The sequence below is a fragment of the Vanacampus margaritifer genome, chromosome 1 (genome assembly GCF_051991255.1).
Source record: "Vanacampus margaritifer isolate UIUO_Vmar chromosome 1, RoL_Vmar_1.0, whole genome shotgun sequence".
In the NCBI taxonomy this organism is placed as follows: Eukaryota; Metazoa; Chordata; class Actinopteri; order Syngnathiformes; family Syngnathidae; genus Vanacampus; species Vanacampus margaritifer.
This window is the reverse complement of record NC_135432.1, coordinates 51,748,655-51,766,419: the sequence shown is the minus strand read 5'-3', so window position 1 is coordinate 51,766,419 and position 17,765 is coordinate 51,748,655. Positions and strand designations below refer to the sequence as shown.

At 38.7% G+C, this 17,765-nt stretch overlaps 1 protein-coding gene across 2 annotated transcripts; it reads right to left on the bottom strand.

Moving 5' to 3' along the window:
- Positions 1-4,200: 4,200 nt before the first annotated feature.
- On the bottom strand, positions 4,201-16,841 carry nol10 (nucleolar protein 10). Of its 2 annotated transcripts, XM_077581757.1 has the most exons (22): positions 16,805-16,841; positions 16,637-16,720; positions 16,348-16,393; positions 15,462-15,560; positions 14,738-14,815; positions 14,616-14,653; positions 12,848-12,984; positions 12,703-12,768; positions 12,536-12,596; positions 12,169-12,254; positions 11,962-12,040; positions 11,626-11,775; positions 11,409-11,475; positions 10,589-10,641; positions 9,666-9,792; positions 7,718-7,797; positions 6,921-7,019; positions 6,314-6,406; positions 6,069-6,239; positions 5,634-5,956; positions 5,394-5,496; positions 4,201-5,066 (listed from the first exon to the last, which is right to left on the bottom strand). In XM_077581757.1, exons 2-22 carry the CDS (start codon positions 16,700-16,702, stop codon positions 4,911-4,913), a joined length of 2,178 nt encoding a protein of 725 aa, XP_077437883.1. In that variant the 5' UTR covers positions 16,703-16,720; positions 16,805-16,841; the 3' UTR covers positions 4,201-4,910. The 2 variants fall into 2 exon arrangements, with proteins under 2 accessions (XP_077437883.1, XP_077437799.1); XM_077581673.1 differs by lacking the exon at positions 16,805-16,841 and having other exon boundaries at positions 16,637-16,798.
- Between the last annotated feature and the right edge of the window lie 924 nt (positions 16,842-17,765).

Here is a 17,765-nt window from a genome sequence, read left to right as displayed (position 1 = left end):
TTGTTTCTGTGTTACATTCTATAGAGCTGCTGCCAGTAGTTAGTTGTTCATTTAGCCTGTTAAATCGGTCAGAGGTTAAAAGTCGCAGGTGTTTTGCAGGTATAACCTGGGAAGTCTTGACCTCGAAGTACTTAAGCGTTTGATTGGCCCAGACTCTGACTTAGAAGACTGCACTACTGAGCTCTTGTCTGTCTGGTGTTGGAAACAAAGTAACAGATTCCATTTGTGTTATTTATTCACTGCTTTGAAACGTGATCCATTTATCCTGTTGAATTAAATGGTTAACATGCATGCATAGCCTTAAGCAGAAACTTGACACACTAATAACTTAATCAAATTAAAATTATCTGGATACAGCAGACTTCACCCAGACAGCCACATATATATATATATATATATATATATATATATATATATATATATATATATATTTTAAATCAACAATTTCCCTATCACTCAACATTTAAAAAAACAAAATAAAAAACAATGCTAAAGCTGTATTTGTTTTTTTACTGATGAATTTGATAATGACCAATCACGGCCCGCCTGTTTTCTGAAGCTAAGCCGTGATTGGTCATTACCTGAGCCCTGAGCAGCTGTGATGTTATTTTTCAATCATCAACTAGAGACAAAATGGTCGCTCCTGAGATGGATAAAAACGGGTGTTTCTTGGACACAATATGTGTAAACTTGCATAGAGCATTGTACTGTAAAGTAAATTTCAGGGTTGACTTCCCTTTAATTTTGCTTGGTGACAAAGAAAAAGGTGATCACTTTTTCACAGAGACATTTTTGCGCCTTTCTGGGTCATGGTCTGAAAGATCGGTGAACTGTCGACATCAGCACATTTTACTCCTTTGATCCTTTTGGAGAAAGAACACACAGATTGACGCACAGACTTGCTGCTTCCCTCTGAACTGTAGGGGCTGAAAAAAAGGACACAAAAAAAATTTGCACCATGATTGATGCAGATGATTATGAAGATAACCTGCACAAGAATTTGACTGGCTCGTTGTCCTCAGTTACCCTAATGGCGGTTTAAGTGACCTTTAGATCATTAGATAGATGATGAGTTAGTTTGGCAGTGTCACATGACACATTCAGCTTGATCAGTGATTCCCAATTAGAGTGTCATGACACCCTAGTGTATCTTGAGTGATCATCAGGGGTGCCGTGAAATTATCCAATTCCACGAATATGTCCTAAAAATATTTATTAACAACAAATATACTGGTTCATTTATCTATGCCAGCGGCCACCCTTAGGCTTCCAGGCCAAAATTTCACACTAAGATTATTTCAGTAAATTTAGACGACATCATCATTACGTCATATTTATATATATGTACCTTGAGATTTTTCTTATGTAAAATAGGTGCCTCAGCTCAGTTTAGTTAGGGCAACACTAAATTAGACAACAGTGTCAGGTCACAAAACATTGTTGTTAGTGTTTCCACATAGCTGATTAGGTCATGTGGTTAAATGTATCACACTGCACTTCCAAATTCTGGTGGAAACCTCGTCTATTCCCATATTCTTTGTATCAGTGTTGCTTGACCTACTTCTTGCAGACAGTCTGTTGTCATGGCAAAACATTGTGTACGGAAAGCGAGCCACATTTCCCAATATTTTTCTTTATGTTGATTCATTCTTAAGTGGGACAAATGGTGACTTTCACTTCTTGTAAGTTAAATATTGCATCCCTTCAATGAAATATAAATTGGGGCTTTTCCAACAAATGTACATAATATTGTATTAATACATAACATGGTGCTCTAGTAAATTCGTCATTAATATGTTAGTCATAGTGCTTAAAGCATGATGGTAAGATGACATGACTCTGGCAGAGCTTCACGGTGGCTCTAAAGCAAAAAAAAAAACCTTCCCACATTTGAAATAGGTCAATGGTGGTCAAGAAGGGGGTTCACGCCATCCATCCCATTGGAGACAGGAAGGAGGGAGGAAACATGCAGTCCCATTTCCAAGAACTGCAGTTGTTGGCGGGGAAAAGCGGGGGGTGGGGTGGGGTGGGGGTACACTCACATTTCTCTCCTCCCATTCTTTCACTGCTGACGCAAGTAGGTACTTAACTGCTTCAAAGAATACTGGCTCTAGTTGGCAAAGAGAATAGGCAAGAATATTTTCACCGTTTTAGTTGTTTTAGTAGCCTGGAATTAGTTTTGGCTGCAAAAAGAATACAGAAGGTTTTATCAAACATTCAGTAGGAATTGTTGTAATGTATAATCTAGCAAAGAACAATGGTTACATTACATGTGTGTTTTCAAACAGGCAAATGTCTATTTTTTTGTATGTATGTATCTATTTAGTGTATCTATACTGTATACAGTATGTGTGGGTGGATCTCTATCTATATATATATATATATATATATATATATATATTTATTTAAATCCAATTCCCAAAAAGTTGGGACACTATACAAATTGTGAATAAAAACTGAATGCAATTATGTGGAAGTGCCAAATTTCAATATTTTGTTCAGAATAGAACATAGATGACAGGTCAAAAGTTTAAACTGAGAAAATGTATAATTTTAAGGGGAAAATATGTTGCTATTGAAATTTCATGATGCCAACAAATCTCAAAAAAGTTGGGACAGGTAGCAATAAGAGGCTGGGAAAGTCAATTGCACTTACACAATTACACAAAAAAAACAGCTGGAAGACCAGTTACCACTAATGAGGTCCATTGGCAACTTGATTGGAGTATAAAAAGAGCTTCTCGCAGTGGCAGTGTCTCTCAGAAGCGAAGATGGGGAGAGAATCACCAATTCCTCCAATATTGCGCAGAAAGATAGTGGAGAAATATCAGAAAGGTGTTAACCAGCGAAAAATTGCAAAAAGGTTGAAGTAATCATCATCATCTACAGTGCATAACATCATCCAAAGATTCAGAGAATCTGGAACAATCTCCGTGTGTAAGGGTCAAGGCCAAAAAATCATACTGGATGCCCATGATCTTCGGGCCCTTAAACGGCACTGCACCGCAAACAGGAATGATTACTGTAAGGGAAATCACAGAAACGGCTCAGCAATACTTCCAGAAAACATTGTGGGTGAACACAATCCACCGTGCCAGCTGCCGTTGCCAGATGAAACTCGACAGTACAAAGAAGAAGCCATTTCTAAAGCAGACCAAGTAGTGCAGGCGTTTCTCTGGGCCAGGGGTTATTTAAAATGGAGTGTACCAAAGTGGAAACCTCACGATTCAAAGTTCTTTGTGGAAAACTGGGGGGTTATATCATACTGACTAAAAAGGACAAGGGCAACCCAAGTTGTTATCAGCACTCAGTTTATAAGTCTGCATCTGTGATGGTATAGGGTTGCATGAGTTTGTGTGGCATGGGCAGCTTACACATCTGGAAAGGCATCATCAATGCAGAAAGGTATGTTCAGATTGGAGAACAACATATGCTCCCATCCAGGCATCATCACTTTCAGAGAAGATCTTGCATTTCTCAACGCGATAATGCCAGACCACATGCAGCACCAATTACAACATCATGGCTGCGTAGGAAAAGGATCCGGGTATTGAAATGGCCAGCCTGCAGTCCACTTCTTTCACTTATAGAGCACATTTTGCATGCTTCTTAAGAGTTGCTTGTTGGTTGCCTGGCTGTGTATTTGTGTTCATTGTCATTCTCAGACATCAGTCGTCTGTCCCCTTAGCAGAAAAGCTGCCCAAAGCATGTTTCCACCACCATGCATCACAGTGGCTATGATGTTCTTGGAAAGCCACTCATCAGTCCTCTCCCTGCAAACACGGCCGGCGAGTGTAGTTTACACTAAAAAGTTCTTCATTGGTCTCATCTGACCACATGGTATTTTCCCATTCCTCCTGTGGATCATCCAGATCACCGATCCCCCACTACTCTCAAGAACAGTAAAACCTCACGTCATAGATTGTCAGTAAGCTTGTATTTCTACCATGTAATAATAATTGTGCCATCAGCTGATCTCACCAAACTACTTGTCTATTGTAGAGTAGCTCATCCCAGCCTTGTCCAGGTGTACAATTTTGTCCCTGGTGACTTTAGACAGCTCTTTGGTTTGCCAATGATGAAGAAATTGATTCTGATGGGTTGTATGTGTGAACAGTCTTTTACAGATAACTATAAATGGGTGCCATTAATGCAAGTAATGAGTGGAGGATAGAATACCTTATTAAAGAAGATGCAACATTTCTGGTAGGTGTCAAAATATTTATTTTCAAATATTTTCATACAGATTTCCTGGATTTTCTTTTGAAATTCTGTCTCTCACAGTTTAAGTGTACTGTACTTGTAATGTAAATTACAGACCTCTCTCATTTTTTTGGGTGGGACAATGTAAGATGTTAGATGTGCATCATACACAAACTAAAAAAAATTGTCTCAATATAGCTTGATCCGTAAAAGAAGAAGAAAAAAAAAAAGAGATCAAAAACATATGAATTGGTGTTAAGGTGTTTTATGTTTCGGATTATTTGTTTCTTTAATTTTAATTAACTTGAATAGTTTGGTGTTTGGAGAGCTTTTACATGTTAAACATTATAGCTAAAAATACGCTTCTCTCGTCTTTAAAAATCTCTAAAGGAACCATTTACATGAGTAACAGGTTAGTTTATACTGTAAAATGATTGATGTATAATTTATGCCCATTATAATTGTATTGGAAAAAAAATCTTGAGCAAATGTGCATAGTCCGCCATAAAGTGTTACCCAAGAAATATAAATAAATAAAAAATAATAATTACAATGGTGAGGGTGGTTGCAGGTTACCCATCTGTTCGCAGTTTTGGCCTTGGCCACTTGACAACGGCTTTTAAAAACAACAATCTTTTATCTATTTAGGACATCTGCCTAATTGGTGTAACTTTGACTTGAGGCAGCTGCAGATGGGCCTTCCCTCCTCACTGCTGTCCTCTTCCTCTTCCTCTTCCTCTGCCTCTGTCTCCAGCCCAGCCTCTCCCACGGGCGCTGCTCAGGTGTCCGGCCGAGCGCCTCAGCTTCTTCCTCTCCTCGTGGTGGTCCCGTTCCGCCTGCTGCTGCTTCCGTTGCTGCTCAGACTGCAACATGCACCAGAGGAAGTTGTTATTCTCTCTCTGTTGCATGCTTATTTATTTGTTTGTTTTTGAAATCTAAGTGCTTGGCAGAGGTAGGCAAAGACTGGTTTAGCGTTTGAGCCAGATAGTTTTCTGGGTCTGGCTGTTTGACCTTTTCTTAGCTACATATTACCAGTCTAATAATATCACTCCTTGAAAAGATTTGAATTCATTTAACACCGTTATGGCATGTCATTGCAAAGTGATTTATAGAATTGGAGTGGGGTCTCTTTTAATGCGTGACCACATACACTATACTATACTTCAAGTCAAAGAACATGAACGCTCTACCTTTCTGAGTGTGAAAGTAAGCTGCTTGCTGCCCACTGTGTTGTCAGCCATGTTGCTGGTTCCAGAGTGCTCCTCTAACTTCAGTCGTTCCTCCAGGGATGCCCTGAAGCACACACATGAGCAAACAACATGTTGATTGAGCACAGTGCTAAAAAAGTAAATGCTCGTCTGAAAGTATTTTGTGTTGAGAAGCTGTATGACTCTGAGAAAGTAGGTAATTCTTTTGAGGATAGAACATACTTCTGAAGTTTCTGCTTGCGGGAGACGTCATTAAAACCACGGAACTCCTCCCCGCTTTTAAGCTGGTAGAACTGAGGCTGGCTCGTCGTCTTGTTCTCAGCCGTGATGGAGTTTTTCTGCCCTTCGCCGCTTTTTCTCTCCAGCAGGACCGTGTTGCGGTCGGCGTCTTTCCTCTGCTGACGTTGGCGGTCTCGTTTCTCCTCCTTGAGCAATCTCCGCTGCTCCCTCACCTCTTCCACCCAACTTTTGTCATCATCTGAGCTTTCCTCCTCGGAGCTGGCTTGACCCTCCTCCTCATCCTCCTCTTCTTCTTCCTGGGCCTCCTGTGAAAAGGTGGCAGAATCACTGATGCAATATTCTTGAACGAGAAGGTTAATTGCACTTCAAACTGTGGTACTCATGCTTTCTGAAAAATTTAGCACACTGCAGCATTACCTGAGAAGCTGCATTTTGAGCAAGTAGCCGCAGCTTCTTCTTCCTCTTCTGGCTGACTTTGGAGACAATTGGGTTGAGCAGCCGGAACTCCTCGCTCTGCTCGTCCACTTGATAGTCTGTGTTTTCAAACATCACCTTGAAACGGTCATCGCCTAATATGGTGGGTAGGGCCTGCAATTTCAACAGCAAAATAAGAATGACAAATTCATTGACACTGACAAATGCTGTGATCAAATTCTGCCTACCTTGCCCTTCTTTTTCCTGGATGTCAGCTCCACTTCATCGTCACCCTCCTCAATCAGCTTGAGAGCCAGCTCCTTGTTGACTTTGGGCAATGTCTGACTCAGGTACAACATTTTACATAGACAAAGAGCAACACCACAAAATCAGCCAATTACTTTGACAGTACATTGTTTGTTATGTCGAAAATACTTGTCATTGCAGAGTCATGCGGGTGCTGACAGTTTGCGCTAACTACACAGTTATTGGTGCTTGAGGGCATACAGTTGTTTAGTCTTTGTCGAACATTAAAATTTCTCTTCAGTTATTATTGCACACTCTTTTATGAAAGCCACATATTTTCCCCCCCAATAAATTTTATTACAGGTAAATATCAACTTCCTAAACCAATCAAGTTAAGACTCAATTTCCTAATCAGCAGTTTTAAAGCTTGGCAATGAAACAACCATCCCATGTGAACTGTGAGATGTAAAGAAGTATTTCTGTTTCATAATTTTTTAAGATGCGAAAGTTTATTTCTTCAGACAGAAATTTGGCACCCTCTGCTCAACAATGTTGTGCAGCTATAAACACCAACTGGAAGAATCTTGTAATGGTGTCGGAATTTCTCACCTTAACCTGCACTCTCTGGGTCCTTGTCTCCTCAATCTTCTGTCGAATCTTATCCTTGCGATACTCCTCATAAGCAAAAGGATTTGCCATGCTTTTGACCTGAAAACCAAAAAAAAAAAAACATCCACATTTGTATGCAAAACATTTTGAACTGAAATCATGCTCATTATCAAAATGATCATGGTCGAACAATTAATTAAATTCAAATCAACATCGCAGTGTCGTAGAATGCAATTTTCAAATCGCAGAGCCTACAATTTGGGCAAAAGAAAAACAAAAAACCTCCGCTTAAAGTCGTTAGGCTTTTTTTTTAATATATATATATATATATATACTGAATTATGTATATTTTATTTATTTGCAAATTATCTGTGCAGTCCACATATTACATACAGTTTCATGAAACATGAAAAGTTGACGCGATGCAGCCACATGTTTGTTTGCATTATTGTTGTAATCTGATGTCTGGTTTACCAACTTCGTAGAATTTTGAGAAATTGTTATAGGGAACACTTAAGAGACTGCAAGTCAACAACTCTAACTGAAGTAGATTAAACTGTCTTTCATACAGTATTAATCCATGATTTACTTCCCGTAATTTTAGCAATTTTAGAAAGCCCAATTTATAAAACCAAAACATATATGTATAGTTAATCTGATATTGTAATGCTGATTAATTTATTGGTTAAGTTTGTTACATGGGAAGAGGACCTTAACTAGATGATTTTTCAAAACCATTTAGCCCTAATCATTTATGAGCAAAACATTTTAATGAAATCCGTAGTACAACAACATACCTTATGATACAGCCTGATGTCCATGAAATAGCCATGCATGTACGCCCTCAGAAGGGAAGACCCCACCAGATGAGACAAACCTACACAACAAGAAAAATTGACAAAAGCAAGCTTTAATACAGTTTGAAAGCTATTTGTGAAAGAATTATATATGGAATTATAGGTCAAGGATTTGATCAAGTACTGCACATGAAGCTAAATTCATAAAGTGAATGTCTGTTTCTTTCAATTCTAAACAGATGAGGCACTGAAATACAGAAGTGTTGGAAAAGAGTTACAGGGAAGATGCCAGTCCTTGAGCAAATAGCCTTTGCCTCACTGTAATATTTTTTTTTTTAAATCTTGCATGGATAACAAAATTGAATCAGTAATATTGTGGCTGAGCAGTGACGAAAGCATGTATCTTCAAATTTACTAGAGGCACTTTGAAATGAATACTGTCGTGAGTTATTGTGCTGAGTCAGCCCCTCCCAGCCACTCACATGCAGCTAACTACACACACATTGTGCAGTTCTTTAGCACTTTCCAACCCATTGAGTGAAAGAGTCTTCCCACTCAATCTTACAGAAAGTATTCATTAGTTGCGTCAGAGTATGTAAACGTTCTTTACTCAAGGTTATGTAACAGGCCACGTTTCACAGCTTCTGTAAGTCAACACCACTGCTGCCCGCCGTTATTCGACAGCAGCCAACCACTTCTTTGCTTCTTGTCATTTGATCTCTTTACTGCTGAGCCTGCATTCCAATGTTCATTCAGCCCTTCCACAGGGGTACAACCCCCAGAACTACGGACTCCCTCCCCCACACACTGGACTTCTTGGACAGAAGGCCTCATAAGCTCTGCTCAGCCACCTGTGATCCATCCTTAGTTAGGCTGAGGTTAAATAGGGAAGTTCTCCCCTGTCCCACAAGCATTAGAAACATGAACACTTTTTCAGTAAGAGTCTAACAAAAACAGCCATACGTTACAAAGGAGACATAGAACTGTAGAAAATGTACTTTTTAAATTCTTGAACAGAAATAGATGGGAGCCTATCCCAGCTGTCAATGGGCGGGAGGCGGGGTACACCCTTGAACTGGTCGCCAGCCAATTGCAGGCGTATTAATATATGAGAAAAAAAAAACCTGAATGAATATAAATGTATTGTACTAAAAAGTTAAATACAGTACAACTGAACTGTATGTGGGTATTGATTCTTTCACATGCCACGGTACCACTTGTACCAAACTTTGAGAATGAGTGGCCTTGCCCATTGATATTTGTCGGCTGGAGTCCAGTTGCTGGACTTTGCAGAAGTACTATTATTTCAAGTGTTAGCATTGATTGGTGTTACCTAGCAGCGTTACTAGCATTAGCTTCTGATATCCAGCACTGCAAATGATCAGCTAAGCTGTTGATGTGGGTTTGGGGATACAGTACAGTACTGTACTTGTGTTTAGGGGGTAAAAATGAAATTGATGAATCTTTATGGATGCTTGCTTTATTAGGGTGAAAACTACATAGTTAAATTAATCAATTGTGGCTTTTCTCAAGTGCCATTTATTTGCATTCAGAAGGAAGATGGGTGAACATCTCCTGCTGTCGAGGGAGTCTAAAAGGCTCCTATAATACTACAAAAAGATGTTTAAATTTGGTGCTCGCTGTTTTAAAAAAATATTTGTTGCAGAGGGGTCAGAAAAGTGGCAAGCCCTACCTCTGTCAAAGGTCGTCATAACCAAAACCGGTAACCTCTCATTAAACAAAATCACCCCACACAACTGAGTGATTTGAGGCAAAATGTGGCAAGTTCATGTTACGTGTATTACTGTACTGTAATTCTTTATCCTTTGTCTATTTTGATGTCAGAGACCTTTTACTGAGACACCTGGGAACTCTTCAAGGAATGATAAACACATTTGCTTATTGCATATTTCCCCCCAGGATAATGATAAGAAATGAATGCCCTCACCCAAATTGTCCAGGTCCTTGCGGGTGACAAACTTGTAGTCGTCATACACTGTGCTCTCTGGGCTCTCCTCCAGCTCTTCTGTCAGGTTGTCAAGGAAGGAGCACCAACGAGGTGCTGGGCCCAAAGCCTGAACTCATACAAACACTCATCTCAGGTCAAATTGGTGACTGATCTCACTAAATAAATAAATAATGACATACAATACATTTCCATCAAAAATTAGCATTGGCAAGATCAAATGTTATCAAAGTCATCGTGTTCTTGTTCTGTAACCCAACACTTTTTTGATTGCTTCAACTTAAAAAAAAAAAGCTCAATATTCCCATGCTCAATATTTGGCTACAAAAAAAAGTGTGACGAATCATGACATTTCACTGAGTTGGGATGAACGGATGATGTGTCATACAATCCTGGGACACAAAGTTCAATCACACAAAGTCCACAAAAACCTAACCCTTTCAATCTCCCACTCATTTTTTAGCTTGTTCTCTCGTGAGCCTCACGCTACAGTTACTTGCAGGGATGTGATTTGACCAAAGTGAAATTATCTGAAAATTTAGCCGGGGGTCTGGGGGCCACTGGCACCCAGCTAGGTCTGTCGGAGTCATGTGCATACACAATGAACTACTACTACTAAAAAAAAAAATTAAAAAAAAAATCGATTTTTTTTGGGGGGAGAGATAAAAAAAAAAAGCGGAATTCCGCGAATTAGCGGAAAAATCACATCCCTGTACTTGAGTCATAGTTTTTGAGCAAGTTTGTGCGCGCCAGTAAGCAAGTCAGATAACATCCTTTATTGCGGCAATACATGTGAATTTATTCATTCAGTTAAGTTATGAGTTATGTGATGTCGTAGTAAATGTGTTAGTTTAAGATTGCTGCCAGTGAGGCGTTGGAAGAAAAAAAATCCTGAAATGACTCACTGGGATGTAGAATGTGTTCATCTTCGGATCCTCGTTGGCAGTAAACAACATACCTATAAAACACACACATGATAGCGGCATGAGTACAGAAGCAGCAAAGCTTGTGCGTATGCAGTTGCCGTTAATGTTGAGAAGGTATGAAGCTGCACATTTTCTGAAAGAGGACTGTGAAAACGGGAAATGTTTTTGATGATCATAAAAGAGGACAGACACTCTTTTAAAAAGTGTAATGATAATGAATGTGGTTTTCCCCTAACAAAATGTTTGATTCAAATTATTGGAATGCAAGTTGAAGAGTAGATGGCACCATCTAGTGGTGGAAGAGCACAACAGCGACATTATAAAATGCTAGTGTTTTCATAAGTTTATATTACTATACAAGCTGCATTCAGGTGAAAACGCAATTGGATAGGATACGTTTTATTTTGTATTATTTATTTCTCAGTTGTTGATACGAATTTGTTAAGTTTTAATTTACTAGTACAAATGTTGCTACTTCTTGAGGCTGTACCAATGGCCCTAGGAGCTCAACTGTCATGTGCTTTATACCACTGGTAGTCACCCAGAGCAAACAGGTCCAGGGACAAGCAAGAGCTTGGGCATCTGGTTAGATGCCTGGATTATTTGTGTTTGGTGATGTGTCTGCTGAAAATTGGATCTCCTAAACCAATCAACAACTAAAATTTGGCGGCTTTATGTTGATAGTATACACAAATCTTTTTTATTTTTTTTTACTGAGCGTACCTCTGTTTTTGGTTCTGTGACAATTGCATTTCCATGTAGTCATCAATTATATATTATTTTGGAGGACTACTCTCACCTGAGTGGGGGTACATGCAAACATCATTAATGTTGCTCTCGGTTTGGATGGAGGAGAACACTTTGCCCTGTGATGAGCAGAGGAAAAACATTGAGTGAGATGAATTTGAAGATGACATTATACAAACTTGCAGGATCATTCCTAAAGTACTAGTAGCAATCCAACTGACCTAATATGAACATTAACTGTAAATTCTACTCATGTCTGTTAGTCTTACACTGTCTTTGTTCCACATTTTTATTATTTTAGGGTCAGATGACACAACCAGGTCCATGTGATCATGAAAATTGAGAGACTTGATGGGCAGGTTGTAGAAGTGGTCTTTCACCAGCAGGGGCTGGCTGGAGCGCAGGTCATAGAGCAGCACCTTCAGTAAGAAGGAGAGAATTATTATAATACAATTTTCAACTCCATCTAAACACTAATAGAGTGCGTGTGGTGGGTGCAAGAGGGATGCAGTTGTTTAAAAAACAATCTCCTTCTTTCAATGTATTTTATTGTTAGGTCTCTCCTGTGCCTTTAACATCAGCCATTGAGGGATGTTCTCACGTACCTGTCCAGTGCTGGTGCCTACTGCCATGACGAGCGAACCGTTAAACTTCAGTGCACTTACTGACGGCAAACTGTTAACTCTGCAAACAACACAATGGAAATATGACAGTAGCAGAATGGTAACATCTAATTAGTTGAATGACAAAATAAGACAGTCACTATGAGTAATGTACAAACTGTTATTTCTGAGCAACAGATGGCTACGTACTCCATTCCTTCTGTGAGGCTGCTCAGCGCACAGTCCAGAAGGCCCACTCGTTTCCGGACACGAGGGTCCCAGCACTCCACCTTTCCCTAACAACCAAACCAGGGATACAGGTCAGTGGAATGTGGGGATATTGTTGGTTGGATTGAAAAGCCAAAATTTACCAGTTCAAGAAATTTGAATATGGCATAAGAAATAATTACAATGATTTTTGATCAACAAAGTGGATAGGAATTTGCCTTCTGAAAATCATCTTCTTAAATTAATCTGCAGCTGTTTCTTTTTTTTATTGAACTGAAAAAAATAACTTTTATATGATATTGTAATTTACTAAGATACACTTATAGATGCAGCAGATCATGGCACATACCTCAGATGTCCCACTGGCAAACAAATGATGGACAGGGTTGATGTCACATACGTTGTGCTCCCTGGCAGAGTAGGAGAAATTAGGCAAAAACAGAAAGAAAAATCAGAGTCGCTTAATGAAAAGATTTAATGTAGGAGTTTTACTAGAAAATGTTAAGTTACACTCACACAGCGTCTGTCTGAAGTGAGTTGAGGAAGCGGCCTTGTTCAAGATTCAGTCTATAGATGTCGGAACTAGATAAAACAAATGGAAAAGATGCATTGAAATTTGTCTAGTGTCTCAAATTCTGACAAATATCAAATATTTTCTCACCTAGGTCCCACAAAGTAAAGGTCACACGAAGGGTAATGGTACGAAAAATCCCGACCAAACTTTGGAATTCGTGTTTTGTAGTAGTGACCGTGCTGGGAATGAAACTCCACATAACGGTCAGTGTGCAGAAACACAATCTGAGGAAAAAAGCAGAATATCAGTCCCCCCCCCAAAAAAAAAAAAATCACATCAAGGTTCTGAAACTAGTTTGAAAGCAATTGACAAAAACTAATTCTCTTCACTAAGCATTGAAATCCATGCTATCCTGGATCGGTAAATGAGAAAGCTAAAGAAAAAGCCGTCCAGCGTTACGAACAGAGGACCAAAAGGCAACGAGTATCAGAATTGTGTTATGGATTCCTAAACATGAGACAAAATATATTTTTGTGCCTAGTTTTTCACTTGAGTGTCCACATATTGTTTATCTTATCCGAAAAAATATTGCATTCAGCATCTGTGTTTTGATACCTGCCGACCTCACTTTTGTACGCAGTAGCTATAGTTGTTAAGTCCTATCCTGACAGCTGCATTAAAGGTGCTACAATGCTAGTATGCTAATGCTACGTAACATGACTGCATGTTTGTCCAAGACCGGATTTGAAAAGAAGAATTGTGTAAGCTGTGGTATTTAGTTGTTAACGAGAGACCAGATGCCATTGAAATTCTCACATCATAAGACAAGTGTCACTGTACTAAAATCACTGCACTTCCAAAAATAAATAAAGAATAAGGTGTGGTGCTTATTGACATAAATCCCCCATGGAACTAATGATTGTTGAGTGTGTTGAGGCGATGGTTTTGGAGTGACGTACTTCCACAAACTTAACTGTAATGCGATAAACCCTCCTTCCCTTTGGCATCACAAAGAGCACTTCAATTAAGAATAATTACCCAGCTTTGCATAGGACATTGTATTAAATAAGAGTAAATGTCCCCAAAGCAGATTTGTAGCCAGGAAACAGACCAAATTTTGTCATCGTCCCACGTCTCATATTGGCCTACAATAGTTTCAGTTTTGTCGCCAATTCATACTTTAAGCTTCTCCTTAAACCTTCTTCACCCGTTAAAAGTGCTTAACTAGTGCCGATTTCGCCTGCTAACTTTTTTGTGTATGGTGTTTCTATACAGCCCGGCATGTTTTCTGCCACACAGCCACCCGCGCATGCGCTAAAAAATGTCAACAAAGGATCTTCCTATATTGAAAACTGACTGGAATAGATACAGTAGTGGCTGCAGGCTGAAAAGTACAAGCTGCAAGTGATCTTTTTTTGTGTGATTGGCAATAAAAGGCATTGATTGACATAAGTTGACATAAGCGGCTCCTGTACTTTTCCATCGGCCAACAATGTTTGGTGGCTCATCGATCAAAGCATCACTATTTATTTTAGTACATAAAATGGCTGAATTTGTTTGGTAAATGTCCATCCATCCATTTTCTTAACCGCTTGTCCTCACAACGGCCAGCCAATCACAGGGCACACAGAGACGAACAACCATCCACAATCACACCAATGGACAATTTGGAGTGTTCAATTAACCTGCCATGCATGTCTTTGGAATGTGGGAGGAAACCGGAGTACCCGGAGAAAACCCACGCAAGCACGGAGAGAACATGCAAATTCCAACCAGGAAGGCCGAACACCGAACTCGATCTCACGTCCTCTGCACTGGGAGGCGGACGTGCTAACCAGTCAACCACGTGCCGCCCTTTGGTAAATGTATAAATAAATATTATACTAAAAATGTCAAATGAAATGTTACAAATTACCTTTGAGTAGTCATCAGACAGTATCTCAAAGGCCACAACTTTAAGGAAGAGAAAGAAAAACAAATTAAAACATAGCTGATAATGTTACGGCGTTAACAAGATGAAGATCTGTTTGTAATTACCATCAGAATCCAAGCAGCGTTCAAACTTCAACGAAAGCTGGTAGGTGTCATAACATCGAATCCTTGGCTTGTACGTCCCTACAAAGATGATGTAGATTAGAGAAGTAAAACATAATTGTCATTTTTATTTGGATTCACACAATCATACAAACAAAATCAAAGAAAAACAATTAATGCACCAAACCGCGTTGTGTGTGTTTGAGTTCCTACGTTGTGACAAGTACCAAGAATGCGGCAAGAATGATGGTCGTTTAAAGTAGCTCAATTTTGATATAAAAACAATAATCATGAATTCAATATCAATCACATACTATTTTACCATTACTATAAAAATCCTATAAATAGCTTTTTTCTTTATACACACTCAAAAATAACTACTATTGACTTGGAGTGTGCATCTCTCTAATAAAAGACAATTTAATATGTATCTTGAATTCATTGGTACAATACGATTACGAACAATACATTTGTGGAACGATTCTTATTCAATATGGTACAGCTGCAGCTTTCATCATGTTTATTAATATATAACAACATGTTAAAACTCTCCATAGTCCAAATTATTCCAAGTTAATTCAATTCAAAGAAACATCAATACCATCAAACCAAATCTTGATACAATGCGGTGCAATATAAATATAATGACTTGTTCAGATTGGTTAAATCAAAACTGATATTCCAATTCAGAATGTTTTTCGTCACACTGCGTACTATTAACCATTACCTGCTGCCAGGATGTACTGCCCATCTCTGGATACCTTTATGGATGTGCACACTGTGGGCATCTCAAAGTCCTGGATGAGCTCGATCCTGCGCTGGATGTCTAGAAAAAAAAGAAAAGAAAAATAAATTGTTACATACCAACATTTTATTAGGATATGCAAAATATATACTTACAGTACATTAGGTGTTGGACAATGGACTCAGTTTCACTATTACTCATGTCGTGACCCCTTTTTCATTTGTGTGCGATCACATATTTGTTTGAGCTTTGTGTGGTTAACAATAGGGTTCTGCTCGTGATGTTATGCAATGTGCTGAGGTTTTGGAGAGCGTCTCTAGCAAGAATGTGCGTGCCAAATAAAGCCCCAATTTGGAGCAGGTGTCATTTCCATGAAAATCACATGACGAATGACAATGAGACCTTTATTGTGCAGATTACATCGCTGGTTCGTTCAAGGTATCATTACTTCATACTAAGACTTGAGACCTCGTGCCGCTTCACGGGTGTTGTCAGCATTTGTTGTAAGCTTCAAGCTAGTTATTGAGTAAGAGTCACTGTACATGAGAAAATAATGCTTGGTGTAACACATTTTGACCGTTTTAAACTCATTTATAATCATGAACATTGTACTTGCCATGTTAATTCTTACTTATGCCTTATTTGCACTACACACTTACTGCTAAAACTGCAACTTTGTTACTTATGGTCGTCTTGTCACTGTTTAGTGTTGAGTACAGTAGTCGTTTTGCATGCTTTCTGCAATATTTAAAATGCCATAACTTCCTAAAACCTTAACATATTGACAAAATTTAAACAATATTTCCCCTCCCCCTACTATTTTTTTTTCGCCACGTACCTACCTTCTTAAAACATGATTGCAACTTACCAACATCTTTCTTTTGCAGTTGCCTCTTCTTACGGTCTGACAGCCACTGGATGTTCAAAAACAAATGTGGTAAATACACAGTAGCGGTGCTCGTTTCATTTCTTTAAATGAAAGTGGTTTGACTCATAAGTTGGCAACGTAAGAAAAAAATGTATACAAAAAGTAAGAAAATAAAGCTCTTAACACATTTTCAAAACATTTACAAGGGTAGATAGCTGCTTGGCTAGCTAAAGTCAATAAATTAGTTAATGAAATTTCATTTAAACTAAGCTCCAAGTGCGCTTCTTACCTCTGGAAGAGACTTTCCATGACTTAAATTGTAAATCTTAACATCATTCACACTTGATATCTGCATGTTTTAACTTGAACAAATCTGCGGATAGACATAAACATTACGCGCAAGACACGGGTGAGCAGGACCCACGTTGCCTCGGTTTTAAACAGGAAGTAAACGTACGTTTGGCAAATGTGTCCGTCATGAAACGAAGACAGTCCACATCTGGTCCGCTGTAATTTAGGACCAAAGTTTTGGGGTCGATGCACCCCACAGACGGTCGATGTAGAAACAATTTGGGCACCTTATGAGTTATTTGCTACTAGCGGTTTTCGTTTCCCGAAGCGATAGCTATATTTAAATGTTTTTTGTTGCATTTTTATATCAGCCGCCGTAGCATTTAAAAATGGCAATGCATCTTGTGAACTTGTTGTCTTGTTCTTGGTTGTACTAACAATCAGAATAATTTGCATATGTGACTACTGGCTTTTATCTGTAATTGTGAATTGGGATGGAAATTGTACAAATCTTAGAATGAAAAATATTTAATGCCATGCAAATGTAACCAGGACATGCCTCCAGTTATTTAAATAAATAAATAAATTAATAATAATAATGATAATAATAATAATAATAATTGAAATACAGTATATTGGCTTAGGCCTAGTGATCCATGAGATCTCTGATCCACTGTCGCAAGGAGACTAAAGCTCTCTTCATTCATCTATAACCGCTCCAAAACAACAACAAAGTGTATCGTAAGAAGGGATGGAGAAAAAAAAGAAAACATTTGTTGGTTTGTTGTGATTATGTTTTTGCTCATCTATAACCACTCCAAACAACAAAGTATGTAGGATATGGAGGGGGTAAATAAGATTTGTTGGTTTGGTGTGATTATGTTTTTGCTAATGTTTTATATTATTTGTTCTGTCAAACGCTTTTCTACAGCTAGTACAGCTGTTGTTAATGCACTATATAAAGAAAGAAAGATGAGTTAAGACTAGAAGTTAGTGGGCTGGCTGTCAGGTAGTCTCCGGTGAAGCAGACACTCTTCCTCCTTTACTGTGTGACACTGACACAGGATCCTGATGAAGATAACTTGAAGGTAAAAATTCTAACCTTAAAATTGCTTTTGTTGTTTGAC